The sequence below is a fragment of the Gossypium hirsutum genome, chromosome A09 (genome assembly GCF_007990345.1).
Source record: "Gossypium hirsutum isolate 1008001.06 chromosome A09, Gossypium_hirsutum_v2.1, whole genome shotgun sequence".
NCBI classification, from domain to species: Eukaryota; Viridiplantae; Streptophyta; class Magnoliopsida; order Malvales; family Malvaceae; genus Gossypium; species Gossypium hirsutum.
The window spans coordinates 82,294,917-82,317,856 of record NC_053432.1 but is presented as its reverse complement, the minus strand read 5'-3'; the positions used below and the strand labels follow the sequence as shown (position 1 = coordinate 82,317,856).

Here is a 22,940-nt window from a genome sequence, read left to right as displayed (position 1 = left end):
CAAAGTCGATTTGCTTTTGATGGTGGTAAGTGGCAGGCTTAAGTTTAGCCACCTCATCCCATCCTCCCACAACAAATATCATCCTATCCATAGCTCCTTTTCACCAAATCATCATCTCTCTTTGCTTTCAATTTTATCAATTAAGAGGACAGTAAAAGATCAAACCAAAAGGGATGGAATCAAAGCCAAGGCCTAAGTGGCATGTTTTACATAATAATCAAAAAGGAGACAAAAATATGTGATCTTTAATATGTGTCACACATATACACCATTCAGTTTAGCATCATTATGTTCCAAAGATTTGTTTACTGATTTCTTTTCTGGAAATTTCAAACAATAAAAGAAAGAAAGAAAAAAGAACCCCTACAATATAGCCCCAAAAGATGGAAAAGTTGTCTGCTTTTCCTCATCCCCCCTACCATCTTTTTTTTCTTTGCCCTACAAAATATTTTGGCAACCTTTCCTTTCTTTTTCTTTTTTTTTTTAATCCTCCATCATCTGCCTCATCAAACCAATCAAATTTAATTACAAAATGCATATCAGGGATCAACCATGTCAAAGATTATAAACAAAAGTCTACATGTTTGGTGGATACACATGAGTAAGCACATTCCACAAAGAAAATCTTTCCCCCATCACTTTGCAAAATTGTGGGTTGAGTGAGTTCTAAGCCACATTATATATATATAGCTTCATTCATATCCTCCTGTTTTGGCTGCTGCTGTCCTTTCTGGGCAAGAAACCAGTTTATCTTTCATGATTTGGTCCCCCCCGCCCCCCGATATCATTGATTCGGTTTTCATTCCGTACCTTCTTCTTCTTGTTCACTATACGGGGGAAGCAATATTGAAGCAAAAAAGGGGAGAATTTTACTCACCAGCAGGTTGTTTCTGTTCTGCTGGTTTTACCTGAACAGCCGAAGGGACAGCATGAACACATGGGAAGCCTGGTACCAGCTGATGTGACTTTCCAGTGGATTGTGGAGAAGCAAATTGTGCAGGATTGATAAGTCCCTGGGATGCCAACCCACCTTTCATGTTGCTTGCCACAGCAGCTGCTACAGCTTTTGCAGGGTCGGTGGTGCCGCTGTTGGCAAGAGTAACCGGAGAACACAACGATAACATCGAAGTTGATGAAGTTGTTGATGAACCCAGAGGTAGAGTCTGCTGTTGTCTTTGAACATAATATGCACTTGCTGTTGTTGCAGGTGTTGTCGAACTTGGTGAATGTTGAGCTTGAGCCTGCATGTAAGCATTTGGGAAGAACAGCTGCCCTTGATGAAGTGAATGCTTTTGATGTTGCTGATGCTGTAGTGCCACTTGAGGCTTGGCTCCCATATTTGAAGATGAACTTATGTGAGGGTTTCCCAGGACAGATGGCACATTACTCCCACCAATAGGAGATGACTTCTGACTAGGCACAGTCGGTGAGTTCTTAGCTTGTTGGGATGATAAACCAGATGCTTGGCCACCTTTGTTGCTGGTGGAAGAGGAACCTGTTGTCCTTGGGCTACCACCAGCACTCCTGGAGAGCGAAGTTGTGGGAGAGCCAACCATCATTGGAGAAGGGGAAGGAGTGCTACTAAGAGGCTGTTGACCTTGTGGTGATTTAGGATTAGCAGCAAAAGAAATCTGTGTGGGGCTTTGCTGTGGCCGACCTTGTTGCTGGGAAATATTCTTGAGGGATGAAGTTGATGGTAGAGATTGAGAAGGAACTTGAGAGCTAGTTGTCCTCACAGAATTCTTCCATTGAGGAGACTGAGCAGGACTGCTGCTGCTTTGTATTAGATTTTGAGGATATGCAGACAGCACATTCGAAAACTTGGCAGCTATAGATGAAGAGTGAAAGTGATCAGGGTAAGCACTTCCATTACTTGTTGCTGGTGTCTTACTCCGAGGAGCAGAAGCAGTCCCGAATTGGAGCTGCTGCTGTTGATTCCGCTGAAGTTGCTGCTGCGCATTAGCAACATTAACACTAACGATTGAAGCGGGCATAACAGGCCCTGAAGTTCGAGCAGGAGCAGAGCCAAGCGTACAGATAGAACTATCGATGACATCTTTGCCTGCAAGAGTGGAATCACTTGAATCAGGCATATTTGGCCTGGAGAAGGCAATGGACTGCCCAGCGGTGCCTGAACTTTTTCCTGCCTTCTTTTCTTCTTGCACATTGGATGCATCATGAGTTCCACGCTTCCCTTCTTCATAAGCATGATAATTATCCTTCTTCTGTTGAGCAGCCATAATATGCTGATAGCCTTGCCTTGTACTTCCTGGATGGCTCTGAAGAATTGCATGATTCGGTGCTAGGGAAGAAATACCAAGGCCAGGAGCAGTAGTACCATTAGCAGATGAAAATGACATTGCAAAAGCTTGAGATGCAAGAGGCTCGACTCCAGCCTTTGAGCCTAGCTGTTGTGACTGCTGCTGTGTCTGTTGCTTCTTTTCCCCATAATTACCACCAGAATTCATTGAAGCAGCGGTCATCAAAGCAAAGTTTGAAGGCTGTACAGGCATAGCAAAATTCTGACCATAGATATTCATATTTGAACGAGATACTCTGCTATCAGTAGCAGTTGATGGGCCATCTTTGCCATCTGATTCACCATCAAGTTGCCTAGGTTGATGAGAATCATTCTGACTCGGCTGTTGCTGCTGTTGCCATAGTTGTAAGGGATGAGGTGAATCCTTTTTAGAGGCATGAAACACTTGAGAGTTTCCACTGCCACTACTGACATCACCTCCATGTGACCTCTGCTGCTGGTTCTGCAAATTCTTCTGGGAGGAGGATGAACCACTGGACATGCTAGTGTTCTGATGACCTTGTTGGCTTTGTTGAAACTGTGTGGGTGGCTGTTGCTGCTGCTGTTGTTGAAGCTGTGAAGGGTGAAGCATTTGAGAGGAAGAATAGAAAGATCCATGAATAAAAGGCATAGGTTGAGCATGATTCCCACGATAAGCAGGTGGCGCCCCAACATGTGCAGGAATTGGAAATGGATAGGGATTATTCTGCAGAATTGCCAAGTATTGAGTTTCATTGCCTGTGATATTTGGGTAGTTGAAGCTAAATGCCGGGGCTGCAGTTGCACCAGCTGGGGTGGCACTTAGTAAGGCAGAGTTAGATGTACTCGATGCAGCTGTGCTACAAGCAGCAGGAGGAGATTTCACATACCCAGGTCGGACAGATGCTGCAGCAGCCTGCTGGTTCAATGGGAAAATAAAAGCAGGGCCTTGCTGAAATTGAATAACCAACAAGAAAATTTTCAAAAGGACAGTTGAGATATAATTGTGCAATTATAACGACACTGCATACAAATCAGACAAGAAAAAAGAGGCCTTTTTTTTTCTGGCCAAAAGCCTACCATGATATTATTGGGTGCTCCTGGGGGTAGAGCTTGCTGGAGCATTATTTGCTTTCTCTGTGCGGCATCCACCATGTTGTTAGCAGCCGTAGAACTTTTATCTTTGCACACATGACCAGGAAAAATTGCAAGACCCTGCCCCTTCTCTTGCACAGAATTCACCCCTCTCCCAGGAATGTTTCCATGCAATTCTGAAGGCGGTACAACATTTAGATTACAAGCCTTTGGGCCATACAGTGAAGCTGAACCAGGTGCTGCCGGCCAGAAAGCATTCATCTTCATCATTTGCTGGTGCTTGTGAATATTCCGTGCAATGTAGCAATGGGTTGCACATCTCTTTGGCCTCGGTTGAGAAAAAAGCAAATGTGGAGGCTGAAAAAGTCCAAAATTTCAAGATAAATTAGTAAAATAAATAAAAATAAGAAATCAAGAGCTACGAACATAAAAAAACACAGCGACATGCCTGGATAGCAGCTGAAGACACAGCGCTCCCCTCCATGGATACAACACCTTGTAGAGGAGCCATGTATCTGCTAAGGAAAAAAAGAAAAAAAATTCATGCCCCATCCTCTCCATTATAACATCTAAACCACTTATTTGGATCTATAAATGCCAGAATGGTAGAAAACCAATATCAAATCAACCCAGCTATACCCCATTGGAGGAAGTCCACCAGGCCAGCTAGCAATTGACATCGGCAAAGGTAAAGAACCAGAATGTGCTGGAAAAAAAAAAACCTCTAGATTAGCAACAAAAGGAGAGGGAAATTTTCCCAGAGAGAAAAAGAAGGGAAAATTTCTTCTTTAAAAAAAATAAAGTCAATTTTACCAGTTTTCTCTACACTAGGATGTTGATGATGTAGCTTTTGAACATGGTGGTTGAGCTTGTTCCCACTAACACTACCTGAACCACTATCTCTGTCAGATTTCTCCAAATCAAGCTGGAGATCAAGATTCCTTTCTTTATTTACAACAGGCTTCTGCGAATCAGCTTCTTCAGCACTAGGTTGGGCCTTCTTATTGTTATCCTCAACTTCCACATTCACATCTCCCTTCCCAATTTTCATTCTTTTGTCATCTTCATTCACCAAAGACTTCATCTCCTGCACATGCAAACAAGCGAAAAACCTTCAATTTTTTATGCAACACCATACCAAAAGATAGGTGAAAGCTAGGTGACTCACCAATTCCACATCTGCGGCCACTGGCTTAGGATCTGAAGCCCCAACATCAGTCTCACCTTCCCTTTCTGGAGATGATCTAGATGGAGGAGGTGCCTAAACACCAAAAAAAAAAAAAGGAAATGCATAGTCAATAATTGAAGGGGGAGAAAACGCTTGGATCTTTTAATAAAAACAGGATCCACACCATCAGATCTATCTGGAACTTCTCTTCCCGCTGACTCTCATTCTCACAAACTGTTGAATTCCTGAAACACGAAATTTCCAAATAAGAAATTTTCCGAACCTTCAAAAAGAAAAAAAAAGAAGAAATGGGTAAAAGGGGATAATGCTCACGCTTTTGTCACTGTCGATTTCTCACGCTCGTCATCCAATGGCAGACCAGCGGAAGAAGGATTATCAGCAGGAGATGATAAAGATTCCTTCTTTGGCGATTGAGACTCTTCTTTATTACCGATACCGATATCTCTACTCTCAGATTCTTCAGTCGAAGGCTTAGAATCCAGTGCCAAATTATTCTTCTCTTCTTTCACTGGTTCCGCTTGAACCAACTCTGATGAAACTGGTCCAGCTTTTGAAGAACTCATCAAATCGCAAGCACCGCTATCATTTTCAGCCACGGGTCCTGAATTTTTCTCCAAATTGGGAGAAGTTGCTTCAACTTTAGCTGGTTGATCAATTTCAACCTTAGTTGTAGTAGATGAAATGGAACTATGTCTAGGAGGGAAAATAGGAGGTGGAGGTGTCGTTGTAGTCGTATTCTCATCCTCATACTTCACCGGTCTTGGTCTTTTCCTCTTTGGAGCTGCAAAATGAATATACACCCAAATCAATATCAGTTAGTCAATTGCTCAAAAAGGCAAAAAAAGGCTTGCGTTTCCTTCTAAAGCTGAAGGTTACGAACCAATTGCAGACATAGGAGTAGCAGAGGAGCTAGAATATGAAGGCAAAATAGAGGATGATTGAGGAAGAGTTGATGGGGAGATGGAGATCGGCGAAGAGACGACTGATTTAGAGTCATTATTGGGTTTATTAACTTCTCTTGAATCAAATTTGGCCGAATCGTTCCCGATTATTTCTTGCTTAGATGGGACTTGTGGCTGTCTCATCATACCATATAAAACCTCAGCAATCTCGATCTCAATCTCCTCCTGAGCTGAAGACGAAGATTTCGACGACGACTTCGGTGGCCTTTGCTTTGTTCCGTTAGCATTAGGCTTCTACATCAGAAACAAAACCTTTGTCACTGAATTGAACATAAGCGAAACCCCAGAAAACAAAAGAATTAAGAGGAAGATTTTAATGAGAAAACTGACCATCTTCTTCCTCATAGAAGCACTGGAAGAAGATGGAGAGGCCGGAGCAGGAGATGGTGACGTCAACGCCCCGGTTACACCTGTCCTTACCGGCGAAGTTGAAGCTTGACGGTGAATTTGTTCACCGCCTAAAACACCAACGCCGCCGCCGCCGCTTGATGCCCATTCATGAGACCTTTTAGTAGCTACAAAAGAGAAGATTAAAAAGGGGAGAAAATACAAGAAATCAGTAATTGAAAAGAACAAAAATACAGAACAAAAAATGAGAAAAAAAAACCAGAATTTCGTTAATCTCTTCCACCTCTACCTGACCGAGCTTTTCTAGGCACCGATACACCAATCATTTCATCGGCCGGTTTCCATGTAGACGTACTCGTTGTCATACTGGCAGTCATCCCCGCCGATGGTGTTGTTCTAATAACTTTCACCGGCGGTGGAAAACTCTTTCGATGTTGATGCTGCTGATGTTGCTGCAGCTGGTGGTGATGATGGTTATGGTGATGATGATTAGACATCGACAAAGACCCAGCGATGATGTTCGGCGAAACCGTCCGAACAGAGCCAACACCGCCGGTTCCGCCGCTGTCTTCGTCGTCGTCATCTTCATCATCGTTTACGCTTTCTTCAGAAGTACCATCACCTCCATCTCCTCTATTACTCATCAATCTATCGCCTCTTCTTCTCTTACTGGTTCTACTCAACCGATCTCTTTCCCTTTCTCTATATCTTTCTCGTTCCCTATCTCTGTCCTTCTTTCGATCCCTTAAACGCGCCGTTTCATGCGTCTCCACCGGTCCGTCTTCCTCTGCAATCCAAAAAAAAAAAAACAAAATCAGGAAATCACTAAAACGACATCGTTAGAGAAGAAGAATAAATGAAAAGCCAGATCTGATTTCAAAATAACCTGGGGAGTCTCTGAGAGAGCTAGTCCTATGACGCCGCCGTGAAAGGCCATTGGTCGTGGCGGCGGACGCCATACTGACTCTCCTCGCTTCTCTGGTTCTATCCATCTCTGTAAAATTAACTCGTCTTGCTGATAATAAATTAAATAAACCACTAATTATTAAAGAAACAAGACTGATTGCATGACACTCGTCAGTCAGACGGCAAAATATACCATAATTCACCGGAAAGAAGCTCCGGCGATTATCTCCGGTGAGAAAACCGATTCACTATAGTTATCAAAGATCTTAGCTTTCTCTTATTTCTCCCCTCTCTCTCTCTCTCTCTCTCTCTTTCCACCTTTTTTTTAATGTTCTAATCTCATCATCATCTTTTCGCTATATTTTATTACTCAACGAAACCCACTACTAACCCTAATGGACGGCCACGATCCCTGACTGCAATCATGCTCGAATCCAAACTGTTCATCCTCTCTCGATCCGACGGTTATTATTGACTTAAACCGAGATGGCAAGATCTGAACTGTTGGATTAGTGGTCACTACAAAGTCGTCACCTTTTTCTCTCATTATACTGCCACGTGTCGGTTTTCTTCCTTTCTCGAGCTCCCCGAGTTTCTTGTCACTCACTACCGATTTAGTAACGATAAATAACAAAAAGGATGAATTTAATTCAAAGTCCTTGGATTATGGGTTTTTTTATGGATTAACCATTTTTATTATAATTGATCATTTTTATCTCTGGTTTTTGAAATATATGTTTTTAGTTCTCCAATTAACTTTATCTAGCCATACAAAAATATTAAAATAAATCAGGTCAAATTATTTAACAAACCATATTTCAAGAAAATGATTGACTAAATTCATCAAAAACTCATGTACAGGGATTTTTAAAAATATTTGACCAACAACACGTTTAAAAAATATCACACTAGTATTAAAATTTTATGGAGTATTGAATAAGAATCACGAGTTTTTGGAAAAAAATTTACCACTCAAAACTTCTCTTATCTCATCATTTATTTTTAAAATAATATTTATAGAAAATATAGTTATATTTATGGTTATTATTAATTATTATGAATTTTGTCAACCATATTTTTACTCAAATTCTACGTAAATCTCATTATACTGAGCTTGCCACGGGCTCTCTTCAATTTGTAAATGGGTTACCTAAAATATTTGAATAATAAATTCTCTCGTAATTTTGGATATTCATTCTAAAAATATTCCCTCTTAATTTTTAGTATGTCATCAGAATTTCTGATATATTTTTAAAATAAAATTTTAACTTGAATATTAATTTTTTTGTATAAAATAAATATTTTTTGCATACTAATAAATTTTGTTTGTTATTTATAGTAATAATATTTAAATTTTAACAATAAATAAATAAAGCAAATTTTATAAAACGAAATAGTATTTGGTAGTTCCTTGTAATGTTTTGTACTCACTTTATTTTTTTTTCAGTCTTTCATGTTTCTATTACTCCAAAAATTATGAAAGAATACCAAAAATATATGACAATTACAGAAAAAATATATATTTGAAAGTACCAAAAATTTACGACAGAATATCAAAAAAATAAATGAGGACTACCAATATTGGTTTGTCTTATTAAATTTGTTTCATTTATTTCTTTACCTCCCGTAATTCCATTAAATTTTATTAATATTTAAAATTAATATTTTTTACTCCAAAACTATATCTCGTACCAAATCATTATTTTGAAACCATAAAAAATTTTTGAAGGTATACTAAAAATTATGAAGAAATACTAAATATTTTAAGGAAATAAAAAATTTTATGATATATATTACAAAATAAATATAAGAAAGTACCCAAAAAAAACAGAAGGAACCACCAAAAACTACGATGAAATATAAAAAAAAAATTGAGAAACCACCAAAAATCATGAGGAATTAAAAAAAAAAGGAAATATCAAAAATTATAAAGGGACAATAAGAAAGTATCAAAAAATTATGAGAGGATATCAAATAGCACTAGGGAATACCAAAAACTGTTAGGGTTACCACTTTTTAGCTTGTCTCAGTTTTTTTTTCATTTATTTAATTTTTCGTATTCTTTTAAATTTATGGTGAAATATTAATATTAATTTTTAGCATTAGAAAATTATAATTTAATAGATGCATTTTTTTATGTTACAAAATTTTATTGAAATTACTTAATGTTTAAAAATATTTTTTTTACTTTACAAAGCATTTTTTTTGAAATTATATAAAAAATTATGGTAGAATACTGGGTATTATGATAATGTACCAACAAATATGATGAAGTAGCAAAAATTATGAGAAAGTATCGAAACTTCGATGTATAGAAAATAATGAAGGAATATCAAAAATCATGAAAGAATACCATAAAACTTAAGGAAGTATCAAAAAATATATATATATATACCAAAAATTATGAGGGAATAGCAAAAAAATAAGAGGAAGTGCCAAAAAAAATTATGAAAGAATATCGTAAAACTTGAGGAAATACCAAAATTTATGAGGATTTATTAAAACATATGAGTAAGTACTAAAAATATGAGAAAACACCAAAAATTATGAGAGAAAATAAAAAATTGCGAGGGATACTAATTTTTATAGCTAGTCCATTACATATGAATTAAAAACTGAAATAATGTGTAAAAATCAAATAATTACGACATCAATAGATTATTAATAAGTTTGGGTGTAATAATACGGCACATTACATTTTAAAGAAGAAACGCAAATTTAAATATTAAAAATAATATTATTAAGAGAGATAGCTACAAACCCTATATATATATATAAATTATAAAACAGTTATGAATACTATGAATTACAACAATGCAAACTAAAACTCACACGAGGTGAGAGTAAAATACACATACACATAATTGCAAATGGTGGGTTTTAGATTTCAGATACATAAAAATAAATTATTTTAAAATAAATTAATATATTTATAGTTTTTTTCAATATATTTATAGTGTTTTATTTTTTTTTTCTGGCCTTAACCATTGTTTTCTTATATGATTCATAATGTCTTGGGACAAAATTTAAAATTATTTATGAATTTTGATTCAATTGTAATTTGATATATAAATTTTAATTTTGGTATAATTATACAAATAAAATTTTAATTGTGGTTCAAATATATACATAATACTTTAATTTTAATTCAAGTATACATCTTTAAAGAAATAAATACATCAAATTATTTTTATATTTGATAAATATAATTATTTGTATATGCAATATATAAACATAAAATGATGCTATGACAATAATTATGTTAATGATTTGTGAGAATTAAGTCAAATAAAAATTTCTTATATAAAATTGCACAAAATCAAAATCCATGTATCAAATTGCACACAACACTAAACTAACTAAACAACCCAATATATGTATTATTATTTAAACTCCTAACCAAGTTGGTGTCATGAGTCAATCGGGGACTAAGTTGGTTAAGAAAATCTAAGAATGTCCTTCCCTAATTAAAAATAAGTAATATTATTTTAGGGTATCTTAGTCTTTTCACTTTAAAAAAACTAATAAAAATATTCATATGTTAGGATTTAAACCAATGCCGATTGCATAAATAAAACTTTTAAATTACCACTTAACTAGAACTTTATTTTGATTTTTTTATACATTTTTATTTTATTACGTGCACTTTATTATCTTCATTAGTCGTATATCTATACTTAGTAGTATTTAAACTCCCGTTAGAGTTGGTAATTAATATTGTAAATATTTCATGTGCTATTATGATTAATTAGTTTCAAAATTTAAACAATATATTTTATTATTTATTATATATTATTTTTAAACATATATGTTTTTTAAATCCGTAATTTCCACACGCATATAAGTGTAATAAATTTTATAATAGTTATAATATTTTTTTATATAATACCTAAATGATGAATAATTATTTATCCTTAAAGCTATATCATTAAAATTTTCCACTAATTTAATTATTAAAATAAAACCATCCATATCTATTTTCTCTCCGAAAACTGCTATAATCTTTAAAAATGTTTGATTAATATCAATTCAGTTTTTTTTTCTTATTTATTCTTCACACATAAAGAGTTTGATTAATATCATTTCAGTTTTAAAACATTTATTTAGAAATCAAATTATAATTAAAATAAATTAAATATATTCATTTAATAAAAATATATTTTATTAAACTATCCATAACTTCCTCATCAACTATTAAATATGGAAATAATACACTTCAACGCACTTAATTGATATCAATCAAATTAAATTTTAATTAACGAACTAATATACTTTTAGCACTTCATGTATATAACATAAAAAACATAAAATTAATCTAACAAAATTTTTAATTAAAAAATCATACGTAAAATTTAAGTTAAATCGCAATATTATAAAATGTATTTTTTTTAAAATTTAAATATAGAGTCCATGAAAGCTAAAATTTTATAAAATAAATAAATAATGAGTGGGTAAAAGGGCTGACCACGTTGTGAACTATCTTTACTTTTCTTGCTGGACTCATCATCATATATTAATTTAATGAATAGGATAATCACAACAAAAGCTAAGTTTTATTTTTTAATTTCATTTTAATCTTTTAATATCAATATTTGCAAACACCAAACAACTATGAACCATTATAGAATTAAAAAATGGTAAAATATTAAATAAAAGACAAAAACTGCTTAATTTAGATTGTATTGCCATTTTAAAATGCCACGTAGGATATTATTTAATATTATCTCGTAACAATCAGTAATATGCGGTCCATTTCTTTATTATTTTTATGCGATCCATTATTTAATGATTGGACTGAAGAATAAATATTTTAATTTTTTTATATTTAAAATATTTTTAAAAAATAAATCATTCTTCGTCATCATGAACTTTATTATAAAATCTTTATACTATCTATTAAAAAATCAATATTTTTTTAAAAATTATTTATTTTAAATATTTCAAAAAAATTGACGGTGACAATCTTTAAAATAAAGAAACAAAAAATTGGATGATGAGGAAAAGTCCACAATGTGGGACAAAGCATATAGTATCATACAGTCACTTTTACGCATTTTTTATTTTTATTTTTATTTTTATTTCTTTTCACTTGGAGCATTTGTATAACTAAATACTCGTTATTAATTCATTATTGTAATGGTTTTATTAAAAATATTAGAAAAACATTTATTTTTTATATTTCCTTTATTGGAATTTGGATTGTTTGACCTAATCCTTACAATGAATAAATCATTTTTTAATAAAAAATTAATTACATAATTTAATATTTTGTGCTAGTGGTGGCACACGACAAGTAGCTCATGTTTTTGTTACCTAAAATAGGGCTTTACTAAAATAATAGAAACATAATTAAATTCACATAAGATCCAAACTTCTGCTAGGTGACTCAATTGTGTGTTTTTTTTTTTCCCTTCAAAGGAGTTTGATAAATAACACATACGTGTGAACTTGCCACGTGGATGGGATTCACACGTGTGATGTTAGGTCACAGTGCATGGCAATGATATTTCGAGTGTAATGAATCTAGTCATAAACTAAACTAAAGTGCCTACAAAAGTAGATTTTATAATGTAACATGAACATATATAATAAGCCCTAAAGATATCTGAGATTATGGTTTGGTTTTATTTAGATTTATTTTCGTTTAGATATGATGTGATCCTATTATTAGTTTGGTAATGTATTTGTAATTGTTCTCGATTTTAATTAATTGTAACTATAATTATCATAAGTGGATTAGATCGATTAGTAGATAAAAATTAGTAGTTTAACTTATTTATTTTTAATCGTAAATAAAAAAATCGATTAAATTGGATAAAATCTTGTTTAAACAAATTTAAATATTTGATTTTGGGTTATAATTTATAAAATGAGCTAATTTCATTCGAAATCACCAAACTATGATTTTCATTGTAATTCAGTCCCCAATTTTGAAAATATTCTAATTATACCCTAAACTATTAATGTTGTATCGATTAAAACATTCTATTATTAATCTATTGATTTAATCGTTAAATGTTATGTCAAATCTTATACGATATAATTTAAAATGAAAATTTTAAACAAAAAGTAAAACATTACCGTATCCAAGGGTGAAGCCAAAAAAAAAAAATAGGAGGACTGAAATTAAATTGTAATATTTACGCTATTAAAAATGTAATCTCACCATTTTAATAGCCTATATCTTTATAAATTTTAAAGGTTTAAATTAAATTTTTATCACTTTAAGGGGTCAAAGTGTAATTTTACCTGTATTAATTTAAAATTAAAAAAAATTAAAAGGCCTAAATGAAAAAAAAATTATTTTAGAGGGATCGAGGCCCCTGCTAGCCCCTTACCTACACCCCTGACTGTATAACTTTTAAAAAATAAAACTAAAAATGAATATAAAGATTAAAGGAACAAATTATTGTAAAAATTTTGAAAACTTCAAAATCAATATTTTTTACGATATTCATTTTAAGCTATGCCACATAAAATATGACGGCTCATTTAGTAGCTAAATTAATAATTTTGATAACGTGATGAACTTATTGAATATTTTGAAATTTGGAAACCAATTCAAAATAAAAATTATAATTTGGGGTTGTAGGATGTGATTAACTCTTTAAAAAAACGAACCTTAATGTTTCTCTTATTATTTTATTTATATTTATTATTTTTTTATCTTTTAAATATTTTTTTTATAATTATTTCGAAAATGGATAATGGGATGGATTTAATTACTAATGTAATTCTTATATCTTTATGGAAATGAAAAGTTTTTTAACTATTGATCCATCTTTAATCCTCATTCTTTAATTAAGATTAATCCATCTAAGGATATCAATTGCTGACATGGATTTTTTTTTCTTTTTACATTTTTAAAATTTACAAATTCAGATAATATTTCCATCCATATATATATATATTATAATTTTAATCTATAATAAAATTATAGCATAGGCAGTGAAATTAGTAATAAGAAAAAGTGGTTACAATAATAAAGATGTGACAATATTATATTAATATATTTTTTTTAAAATTGGAATTTAATAATGTACAAAATAAATAAAAAATAATTTTATACTTTCCCTACGTGTCATTCAAAGCTGCCCACCTCAACATTGATGTATGAGACATTTCCATGTGAGCATAAAATGCAACCCTCTTATATTATATGATGTCTTATTTTTAGTTTAAATGTATAATTTATCAAATTGACATTATATTATTTTCCTAAAGGAATATAAATATGGTAATCGATATGTGCACGTAATTATAATGTTTTGTAATATTGTATTATTAAAATTGAAAATTTTCAATTTCGATATCGAGTAAATTGGTTCCTTTAAAAAATGAAACAATTTAATTTGTATCAAATTCGAAAGTGGACAATAAACACTACATTAATATTTTCTGTCAATTGTATATAATTTTTGCGATCAATGTTTATATATTATGCGTGTAAATATTACGGGCTAAATTTGTTATTGTAATACTAAAAAATATGTACAATTAACGAAAAATATTAAAGTTGTGATTTTATAAAGAGAGATCAATATGGTGAATATCGAAATTGAAAAGGACCATAGAGATATTTCTACCGAAAATTTTATTTAACAAATTAAAAATACTTTTGGGCTTTGAATTAGATATTTGCATCATTGTTAGTTTTGGGCTTCAGATTAATAAAATATTGGATTGAGACTCAGAACCCAAATTTTGCAGAAATATTCTGAAAAGAAGAAGAAGAAGAAATTCCATGATATTGACATAAGAATTTTCAACCACTGAAAACCACAAAACGTTAACGTCAATTCTTTTATTGGTCATATTGACAAGAACCCTAACCTTAATTAAAATTTATTAATCAACGAAACAAAATTTAAAAATTGAAATTAGGATTAGGATTAGGTCTTAAGGGTATTGAGAAGAATTATTATATTCATAGAAAGCACCAAGGGTTTAAAAAGTGACAAAAAAATATAATAAAATAATAAACACTTGCGACCCCACTCAAACAAAACATCAAACACCATGGACTTGAAAGAAAGAAGGGGGAAATCTCTGAAAATTAAATTAAGAAAAAAAAAGGAAGCTTGGTGGACCCGTTAAACAGTACACCAAATAATTCAATACAAATTCTCAAATCAATGAACCCTCCTTCCTCACCAAGAAAAGCATTTTGGACACACCCTTGCTTCAAAATTTGACCACTGGGCCGGGCCGGGTTTAGATTAGGATTTTAATATATCAATATCAAGTTAATGAGATTTTGGTTTATTCGAGTCTTATTGGACAATGTCATGTGTGGATTTTAGTTCGAATTAGATAATATTGTACAATTTCTTTTCAGCTCTTAATTTGTCTGTGTTGTAATGATTTGATTTTACTTATTCGAATATTTTTATTTTGGAAGTTATTATTTTCATAACTTCAAAATAATATATATTTACATGATAATAATTTTGTTTATATAAAATTTCTACTTATTTTTAACGCTCGTCATGTTTAATTTATTTTTATTGTGTTTTGTAGATACTATCGTAACCATTCAATTTAGAGAATCATTTACGTGTCCGTGTTATACTATGTTGAAGTTTATTTTGTATTTTGCACAAATTGTAACATTGATTCAATTTTAAAAAAAAAATTACATATTCATTTGAGGTTTTTCTTTTTTCATGTATTTAAAATTTTATCAACTTTTAGGTATTAATAATTATTATATATAAATTTTGACACATTTATATATTGTACTTCTTTCATGTTATATCTTATTTTCAAGTATTACATGTTTTTTTTATGGCTTTTAAGGACCTTTTTGGATGGATGTTCATCTCCAGTGCGATACGTTTAACTTTTTTTTTTGTCACAAGTTACAATATTGTTACAATATTTATTCTCATCGTCACTGTTGTTTTTACAATAACCCCAAATAATTTTTTTTCAACTTTATAAAGAGGGATTAGAATATTGTCACATTTATTTTATTAATTAACTAAACAAAAAATTAATAAAAAAGAAGTATATGAAGAATTGATGAGTTTGGGATTATTGCATAAATTTAAAAAAGTTTTATAACTAACAAAACTGAAAAAATCAAAAAGAAATTAAATTCGTATATAATTGATTCGTTGTGATTAATAAAAAAATATTAATTAAACCGTTTTAGTTTTGATTATGTTGATCGTTAAAATTATTTGACGAATTAATTGGTTGTATACGTGACAATTTCTAATTTAATCTTATATTTTTTAAAAAAATATTAAAATTATAAAAAAAATAATATTATATAAACTTATAAAACTTATAAAAAAAATTATAAAAGCTTACGAAGATTATAAAACTTATAAAAAGTTGTCATTAATTATAAAAAAAATAAAAATATTTGAAATAAAAAAATCAACATAAGTTCTAATAAATTATAAAAATATATAAAAAATCATTTATTTGTTCGTCGTTTTGGAATTAAACCCATAAAATCAAAATGAACCTATGGTATTAGACCAACCATTGGATAATGGGAATAGTCGTCAGAATATTTCATGCTAACATATTCTAATATTTGCAACCGTTGGATAATTAAATTTTGGTTTTATATAGAATCTAACTATACTGAAAAATAGTTTATATCATATGGTACTTAGCAAATAATTCTTAACTTTTCAAGGTCCAAACTATTATATTGTACTTAAAAAATTGGAGATAAAAATTTTAAAAATAAAATAATATTTTATCAATAAAAATGAGAGAATCCCACAAGTATCGTTTTATTTATGAAAGATTGAGAACATTTTGTTTAACATGATGATGACATTAACAATCTAACGACTATTCTTATTATCTAACGGTTGCTCTGATGTCATGTGTTCATTATGATTTTAGGGGCTTAAAGGACTTTTTTTTAATTTCTAATTTTTATATAATTTATTATATTTTTCATTTTTTTATATATGTTTAAATTTTTATAAAATTTTAAATATGTTTTATTAATATATAAATTTTTATATTTTTTATGAGTTTTTAATACATTTAAATAATTTTTATAAGCTTATATAATGTTAATATTTTATGTAAAAAATATTATTTTGATGTCTAAATCGATTTATACCGACTTATATTGGTCATGCATCAATATGTCAATATTCATATTAATTTCATACAAAATTTTGTTGGTATAAACCCTACAAGTCAATTGAGATTTGCTTGTAACTTATTATAGTTTTCTTATAATAACAATGAGATATTTTTTTTATTCATAACTGAAATGTTAGCTATATGTCATTTAGCACATGTAAAGATAAAACTCATGTAATAAACAAGGCATTGCAAGAGAATTGCAACGATAACAATTACGAGATCATATGTATTAAAATTATGATTCTTAAATTATTCTTGGTCATCATATTGTCAAGAAAGAGCATTGATGATGCTCAAAGGTCGGCACATATTAAGCTTCTACGCATTAAATGCATGCAATTGATCTCAAGGTGAAGTAGGATAATTGAACATAATACATGGGTACTTGTTATAAGAACATGTACACTAAATATAACTTGCTATGAGAGTTTCATTTGGTATTTCACTGAAGTGTATATAGATATACTCTTATGTATTAATAGTACAAGTGATCTTTAGATTCGTGTCACTAACTCTCTTTGCATGTTAAATGCCATATACTTTGATTTATCACAGAATCGATCTGCATTAATGGATACTTAAAATAGGATGTTTTGAGAAACACATGATAAGTATAAAAATGATGGAGTTGTTTAAAAAGAATTCACCCCAAATGATACGATGAGACATGCCTTACTTGCTTTTGACTAGCATTGAGCAGTTCTTGGTCAAGACAATTAGTTTGATTTTATACAAGGAGTTGAAAGAGTTACATAAATAAATAAAGGCAAACATCGTGCGATATCCTTTAGCTTATCCGAAATATACATAAGTACTCTACGTTGAAAGGCTATGACAAATTCCAACATAAATTCCAATCTGTGTTCTATACTTTGATCGAATTTTCAGTATGGGAATTTGTGTTCTACCATCCCAACATAAATTCCAATCTTATCATAAGATATCTTCCAATCAAAATAAACATGCAGACAGAAAGCATCATTAGAAGCAATGGCACAATTCAATATGCTAATGAAACTATAGTTGAAGAACTAACAGCACCATTATAACATTTTTAATTGTTTTTTTTAAGAGTTTTAAACATATTTTCATAGCTTTTATAATAATTTTAGAAAGAAATATCACAATAAACGAAACTTGCATCCTACATAATCAAAGGCCAACAAGGTCATACAAGGACATAAATGTAGGAAAGCAATTGAGGATTTCAATCTTATACAAGATAAAGCCTCAAAAAGCTAGTAAACCTATCAGTCTAAGATAGACAAAAACAAATCTCTCAATAGATAAGTATTAGGAGTGACATCAATACAATAAATCAAATCTATCACGAACACAATTTCTAGATTATCAAAAAATAAACGCCTAATTTGGTGAATCTGTAACACCCCCTAACCCCAAACAGTCGTCGGAACGAAATTATGAGGCATTACCGGACATATCAGACAATTTACGAATAATTTACAATTAATATAACTTTCATAGTATAAAATAATAATTAAGTCCCTATATTGGACTCTCGAAGCTCAAAACACGTATTAAAAGTAGAACGAGACTTGTTCCAGTATTTCGGAAAATTTTTTGTATTTATTTATTTATTTATTTTTGTAAAAATTTCGGCAGTATTTCTGGTTATTTTTACCTAAAACCCCCTGCAAATTCAAACCAAAACAACCAACACTAATGTTTCACATTCATATAACTAATATTTATATCATTAACAAAATTTTAACTTAATAACTATCATAGCATCATTCAAAATTGATTAAAAACTTCATTCATTTAACAACTTAATGTTCATGTATCAAAATATCATATACTTTCCTTACCATTTCATTTAACCATCTAAATCTTATAATTCATCCTTCACTATACCCAAAGTAATATACATATTCAAGTGACTAAACAACACCTATGTACATGCCACCTTTACCCAAAAGAAAAATATACATCACCAAATTTGTGTTGGAGTCGGGATTGTTATGGATGCTGAGCCGGGACACTTGACTTTTACTAACCTGCGCACGGAAACAACCGTACACTGAGTATGGATATACTCAGTTGTATTACCATAATTCAAATTATATCAACAATAATAAAACATAAATATTAAATACATAACAATTAATTTCTTATATACTAATTTATACTTTATTATTATTATTATTTTCTATCATCATTTCATAATAACAATTCAATTTAATTATTCATAAATCAATATACTTTTCACAAACTTGAATTTAAATCACTTATGAACATTTAGTTCATACTTTTCTACTTCTATCACAATTCCAATTCATAATTCAATTTCTTTTTCTCATTTTAATACCTCAAATTCACATTTCAATTTTTCACCCTATTAACATAACTCGGACTTTGGCGGATACACAGATCCAACCAAACACACCAAATGGCACCCAGTGCCTCATCGGATAGTTCGAAGCAATAGTTGACACCCAGTCTCTCATCGGCCTAGCCGAAGTAAAGTTGGTACCCAGTACCTCATCGAATCTATCCGAAGAAATATAGTGACACCTAGTGTCTCATCGACTCGAGGTCGAAGTATCCCTGAACACTTCCAATCCTATGGCATGCCAACTATATCCGACTCAGCCCGACTAGTTAATAGGGTATTCAATTCACTTTCATATTCACTTTCAATTCACAATTCAAATCACCATTCATTTTTCAATCAATACACTTTTCAAATAATCACATATTCCATAATTCACTTATTCAATTCAATTTGATTCAATTTGCATCACTTTCATTTTCACTCAATATTCATATCAATTTCACATACTTACCTCAAGTCTTACTTACCATACATAACAATTAAAAATTCAGCAATCAATAATAATTAAAATTCGAATTATAGTAATACACACCGTAATTCTCCCGTTTTAGTCCTCGATGACTTTCTCCTTTCCTTTCGATGCTGATGCTTCAGGTTCTTTGTTGGCTACAAAAATAATAGTAATTTACATTATTATTTACAGCATTAATTATAATAAATAATTAAATTTCTAAACAATTCCTACCTTATTCCCAATTTAATCCTAACTAAACTTAATTACTTTCTTAATCCAATTCACTCTCTTTTTCTATTCAAATTTTGTTTAAACTTATATTTAACTATAAAATTTCCAGCATATTTCCCTAATTTCGAAAATTCTTCAATTTAGTCCCTACAACATAAAAATTATAGCCTAGTTTACAATTTAATCCCTTAATCAATTCTAACTTAGAATTCATTCAATTAAATCCCTAATTCCATAATTTTTTTTCAACATAAACCCTACTTGGAAACATATAAACTCTTGAATTATCAACTTAATTTCATCAAAACTTGTTTTAAGGCTTCTAAAATATCAAAATTAAGAGAAAAGGACTTAATTAAGCTTACCAATTAAACTTGAAGCTTTAAAATCCTAATTTCCCTTTTTTATTTTCTTCCCCTGTTTTCGTTTTGTTCTCTGCTTCGTTTCTGTTTCTTTTGTTTTGTTTCTTTGTTTCTTTAATTCTTTTATGCTTTATTATTTTATTAACATAATATAATATTAATATCATATATTAAAACATCTTTTACTTTAATATTAAGTAAATTAATAATTATATAACAAGTGTACATATTTATATTATTACAAATGTCATTATCTAATTTGCTTATCAAATAAAAATCTCATGATTTAATTAATACAATTAATAATTATAAAATATCTTTATACTTAAATTATAAGTAATTAAATATTTAAATTACAAATGTACCAATACAATTCTTACACATATATATTTTATTACCATATAATTGTCTTCTATTTAATTTATTTATAATATATTATCAATTAAATAATCATAATAATTTAATATAAAACCATTATAATAATCATTATAATATATAAAACCTAAAAAAAATATTTGATTTTATTTCACCAATATGCCGCCTCATTTGTAGTCAATGGCTTAATTTCCATTTTAATCCTTTTTATTTTCTATTCTTTATAATTAAACTTTTACTCTTTATTCAATTTAATCTTTTTTATTACTTACTCTAAATTAAGCTAAATTCACCTAATTAAATCCTAATTAGACACACCACTATGCTCATAAATATTTTTAATAATTATTTTCGAACTTATTTCACTAAGACGGAGGCCCTATAACTCACTTTTCCGATACCCATGAATTTTGAATCATTACAGAATCACTACAAAATTGTTGTTGCAATAACAAAGTCTCTAAACATATCAAAATTTAGTATAAATTTCCCAAGCAAACTCACCTAAAAGCAACAATCAAAGATTAAAAAACAAGGAGAGATGATAAGGCAAATCTAACTCCAACATCAGAAATCTTTAGATGTTGTGGGACCAAACAGCAAAACCCTACTAATCCAAATCCAAATCCAAATCCAGCAATACCACAATGGAAATGGGACCCTTTGGGCCATTTTTGCTACCAAAGAGTACTAAACGTGTACTGCAAATTGTGACCACAAGTTCTTAATTGCTGCCTTTTCTATCAGGTGGTAAAGATACCCTATATCTGGTCCCACTCAAAACATTGGTGGACCCCCACTTTTTTTTTTTTTTGGAAACAGAGTTATTTATAATCAAAGAAGATCTGTGGATCAGAGGGTCATGATTTGGTACTTTGCACTTTGTTTGTTCTAGTTATTGGGACACGACAATAGAAACGAACCATGCATTGAACGTCAAAAAAACAACTCTACCTTGTTTCATTATGTATGTGGATTTTATTTACTTTGAAATTTGTAGTTTAATGGACTTATTTTGAAAATGAAATATCATCAAATTCTTGGAATAATAATATCCATGAGGCAATGCAACAACACTCCAAAAACTAAATGTTTTTCTTTATTAAAACAGCATATTCTTTTAGGGTTAGAATCATAAGGACTGAAATTGCCTATGCTTAACTTTAAAAAGATATTTAGCAAGGATTTGGACTTTCGTTCACACCAATGTGGGAATTTTTTTACTTCAATAACATACCTCACATATCCCACGTCTTCAAGGTCCTACATACGCCACTTGTATAGTGATTCAAGGTCTCATAAAGTTTAAAAATTGTTTCAGGAGAACAAAAATAAATTATAAATTTTTAGAGAGTTAAAATACAAATTTACCATTATGTTATATTGTAATTTTTAAAATTCTGAAGAGATTACAAGATGATTTTACTGTTTTGGGTGAGCCAAGGCTGCCCTTACTTACTTCTAAATGCATTTTCAATTACTTATCAACATTTAAAGATTTTTAATATCAACTAATTGAGTTTTAGCTCGATTGATATGAGTACTGTTGTCAATGCAAAAAGACATATTCAAATATGCTCAAATACATTATCTTTCATTTATAAGTTAGGGCATTATATTTTTCTAAATATCTTCACATCAACAATTAAATAATTTAAAAAAAAACATAAAATAGTCATTGGAAAAATCTAAAAAAAAATAATAGGATTAGAGATTGGGAAAAAAATCTTTTCACCGACCAAAACAATAAATGATACAACTCATAACATGAAATGCCTCAAAATGTGGTTCATTAATAATGATACAGTTGGTACTTACTAGGGGGCAAGCTGTTGAAGTCAAGCATTTCAACCTATAAATTAGTACATTAATTTGACTTATTTAATTTTTAAAATTCACATACTTCATTGCCACTCTATTTCACATGGGTGTGCCTTAAACTTGTTATCACATGCCCCCTCATTCAACGAAACTGTCAACAATTAAATTTTATTTCTTTTAACTTAAAAAATTTACGAGGATTGAATTAAATAATTAATTAATTTATATATAATTCATTAAATAATATATATTTGAATTAATAGCAGTCCACATCAAGTATTACAATTTACAAAGCAAATCACATTAATATTTGAAATATATCCAGAACAAAAAAGATTCAAAAGTTTTTAAGTACAAGTAATACGAATCAATTATAATCAACAAGCATTACAACGAGAATCAAACTAATATCTGGAATATAACTCGAACCAAAGAGAA

The 22,940-nt window shown here is 30.3% G+C and overlaps 1 protein-coding gene across 15 annotated transcripts; it reads right to left on the bottom strand.

The window, feature by feature from the left end:
* Positions 1–239: 239 nt before the first annotated feature.
* Positions 240–7,129, bottom strand: LOC121203125 (protein TIME FOR COFFEE). 15 transcript variants are annotated; one of them, XM_041077235.1, is made up of 12 exons: positions 6,759–7,129; positions 6,162–6,659; positions 5,945–6,039; positions 5,443–5,758; positions 4,875–5,343; positions 4,726–4,786; positions 4,542–4,634; positions 4,187–4,460; positions 4,013–4,079; positions 3,822–3,891; positions 3,359–3,730; positions 240–3,230 (listed from the first exon to the last, which is right to left on the bottom strand). In XM_041077235.1, the coding sequence occupies exons 1-12, from the start codon at positions 6,862–6,864 to the stop codon at positions 870–872; spliced, it is 4,782 nt and encodes a 1,593-aa protein (XP_040933169.1). In that variant the 5' UTR covers positions 6,865–7,129; the 3' UTR covers positions 240–869. The 15 variants fall into 15 exon arrangements, with proteins under 15 accessions (XP_040933169.1, XP_040933171.1, XP_040933160.1 ...); XM_041077237.1 differs by having other exon boundaries at positions 3,822–3,888; XM_041077226.1 differs by having other exon boundaries at positions 5,443–5,755; positions 5,855–6,039; positions 6,156–6,659; positions 6,759–7,122.
* Positions 7,130–22,940: the final 15,811 nt, after the last annotated feature.

Bases quoted from the DNA above. Each gene is read 5' to 3' on its own strand.
- LOC121203125 (XM_041077224.1), bottom strand. From the start codon at position 6,864: ATGGATAGAACCAGAGAAGCGAGGAGAGTCAGTATGGCGTCCGCCGCC. The intron at 4,635-4,725 runs GTGTGGATCCTG...TTTGGTGTTTAG, and splicing joins AGTTCCAGATAGATCTGATG to GCACCTCCTCCATCTAGATC. The intron at 3,731-3,821 runs GCATGTCGCTGT...GGACTTTTTCAG, and splicing joins TGTCTTCAGCTGCTATCCAG to CCTCCACATTTGCTTTTTTC.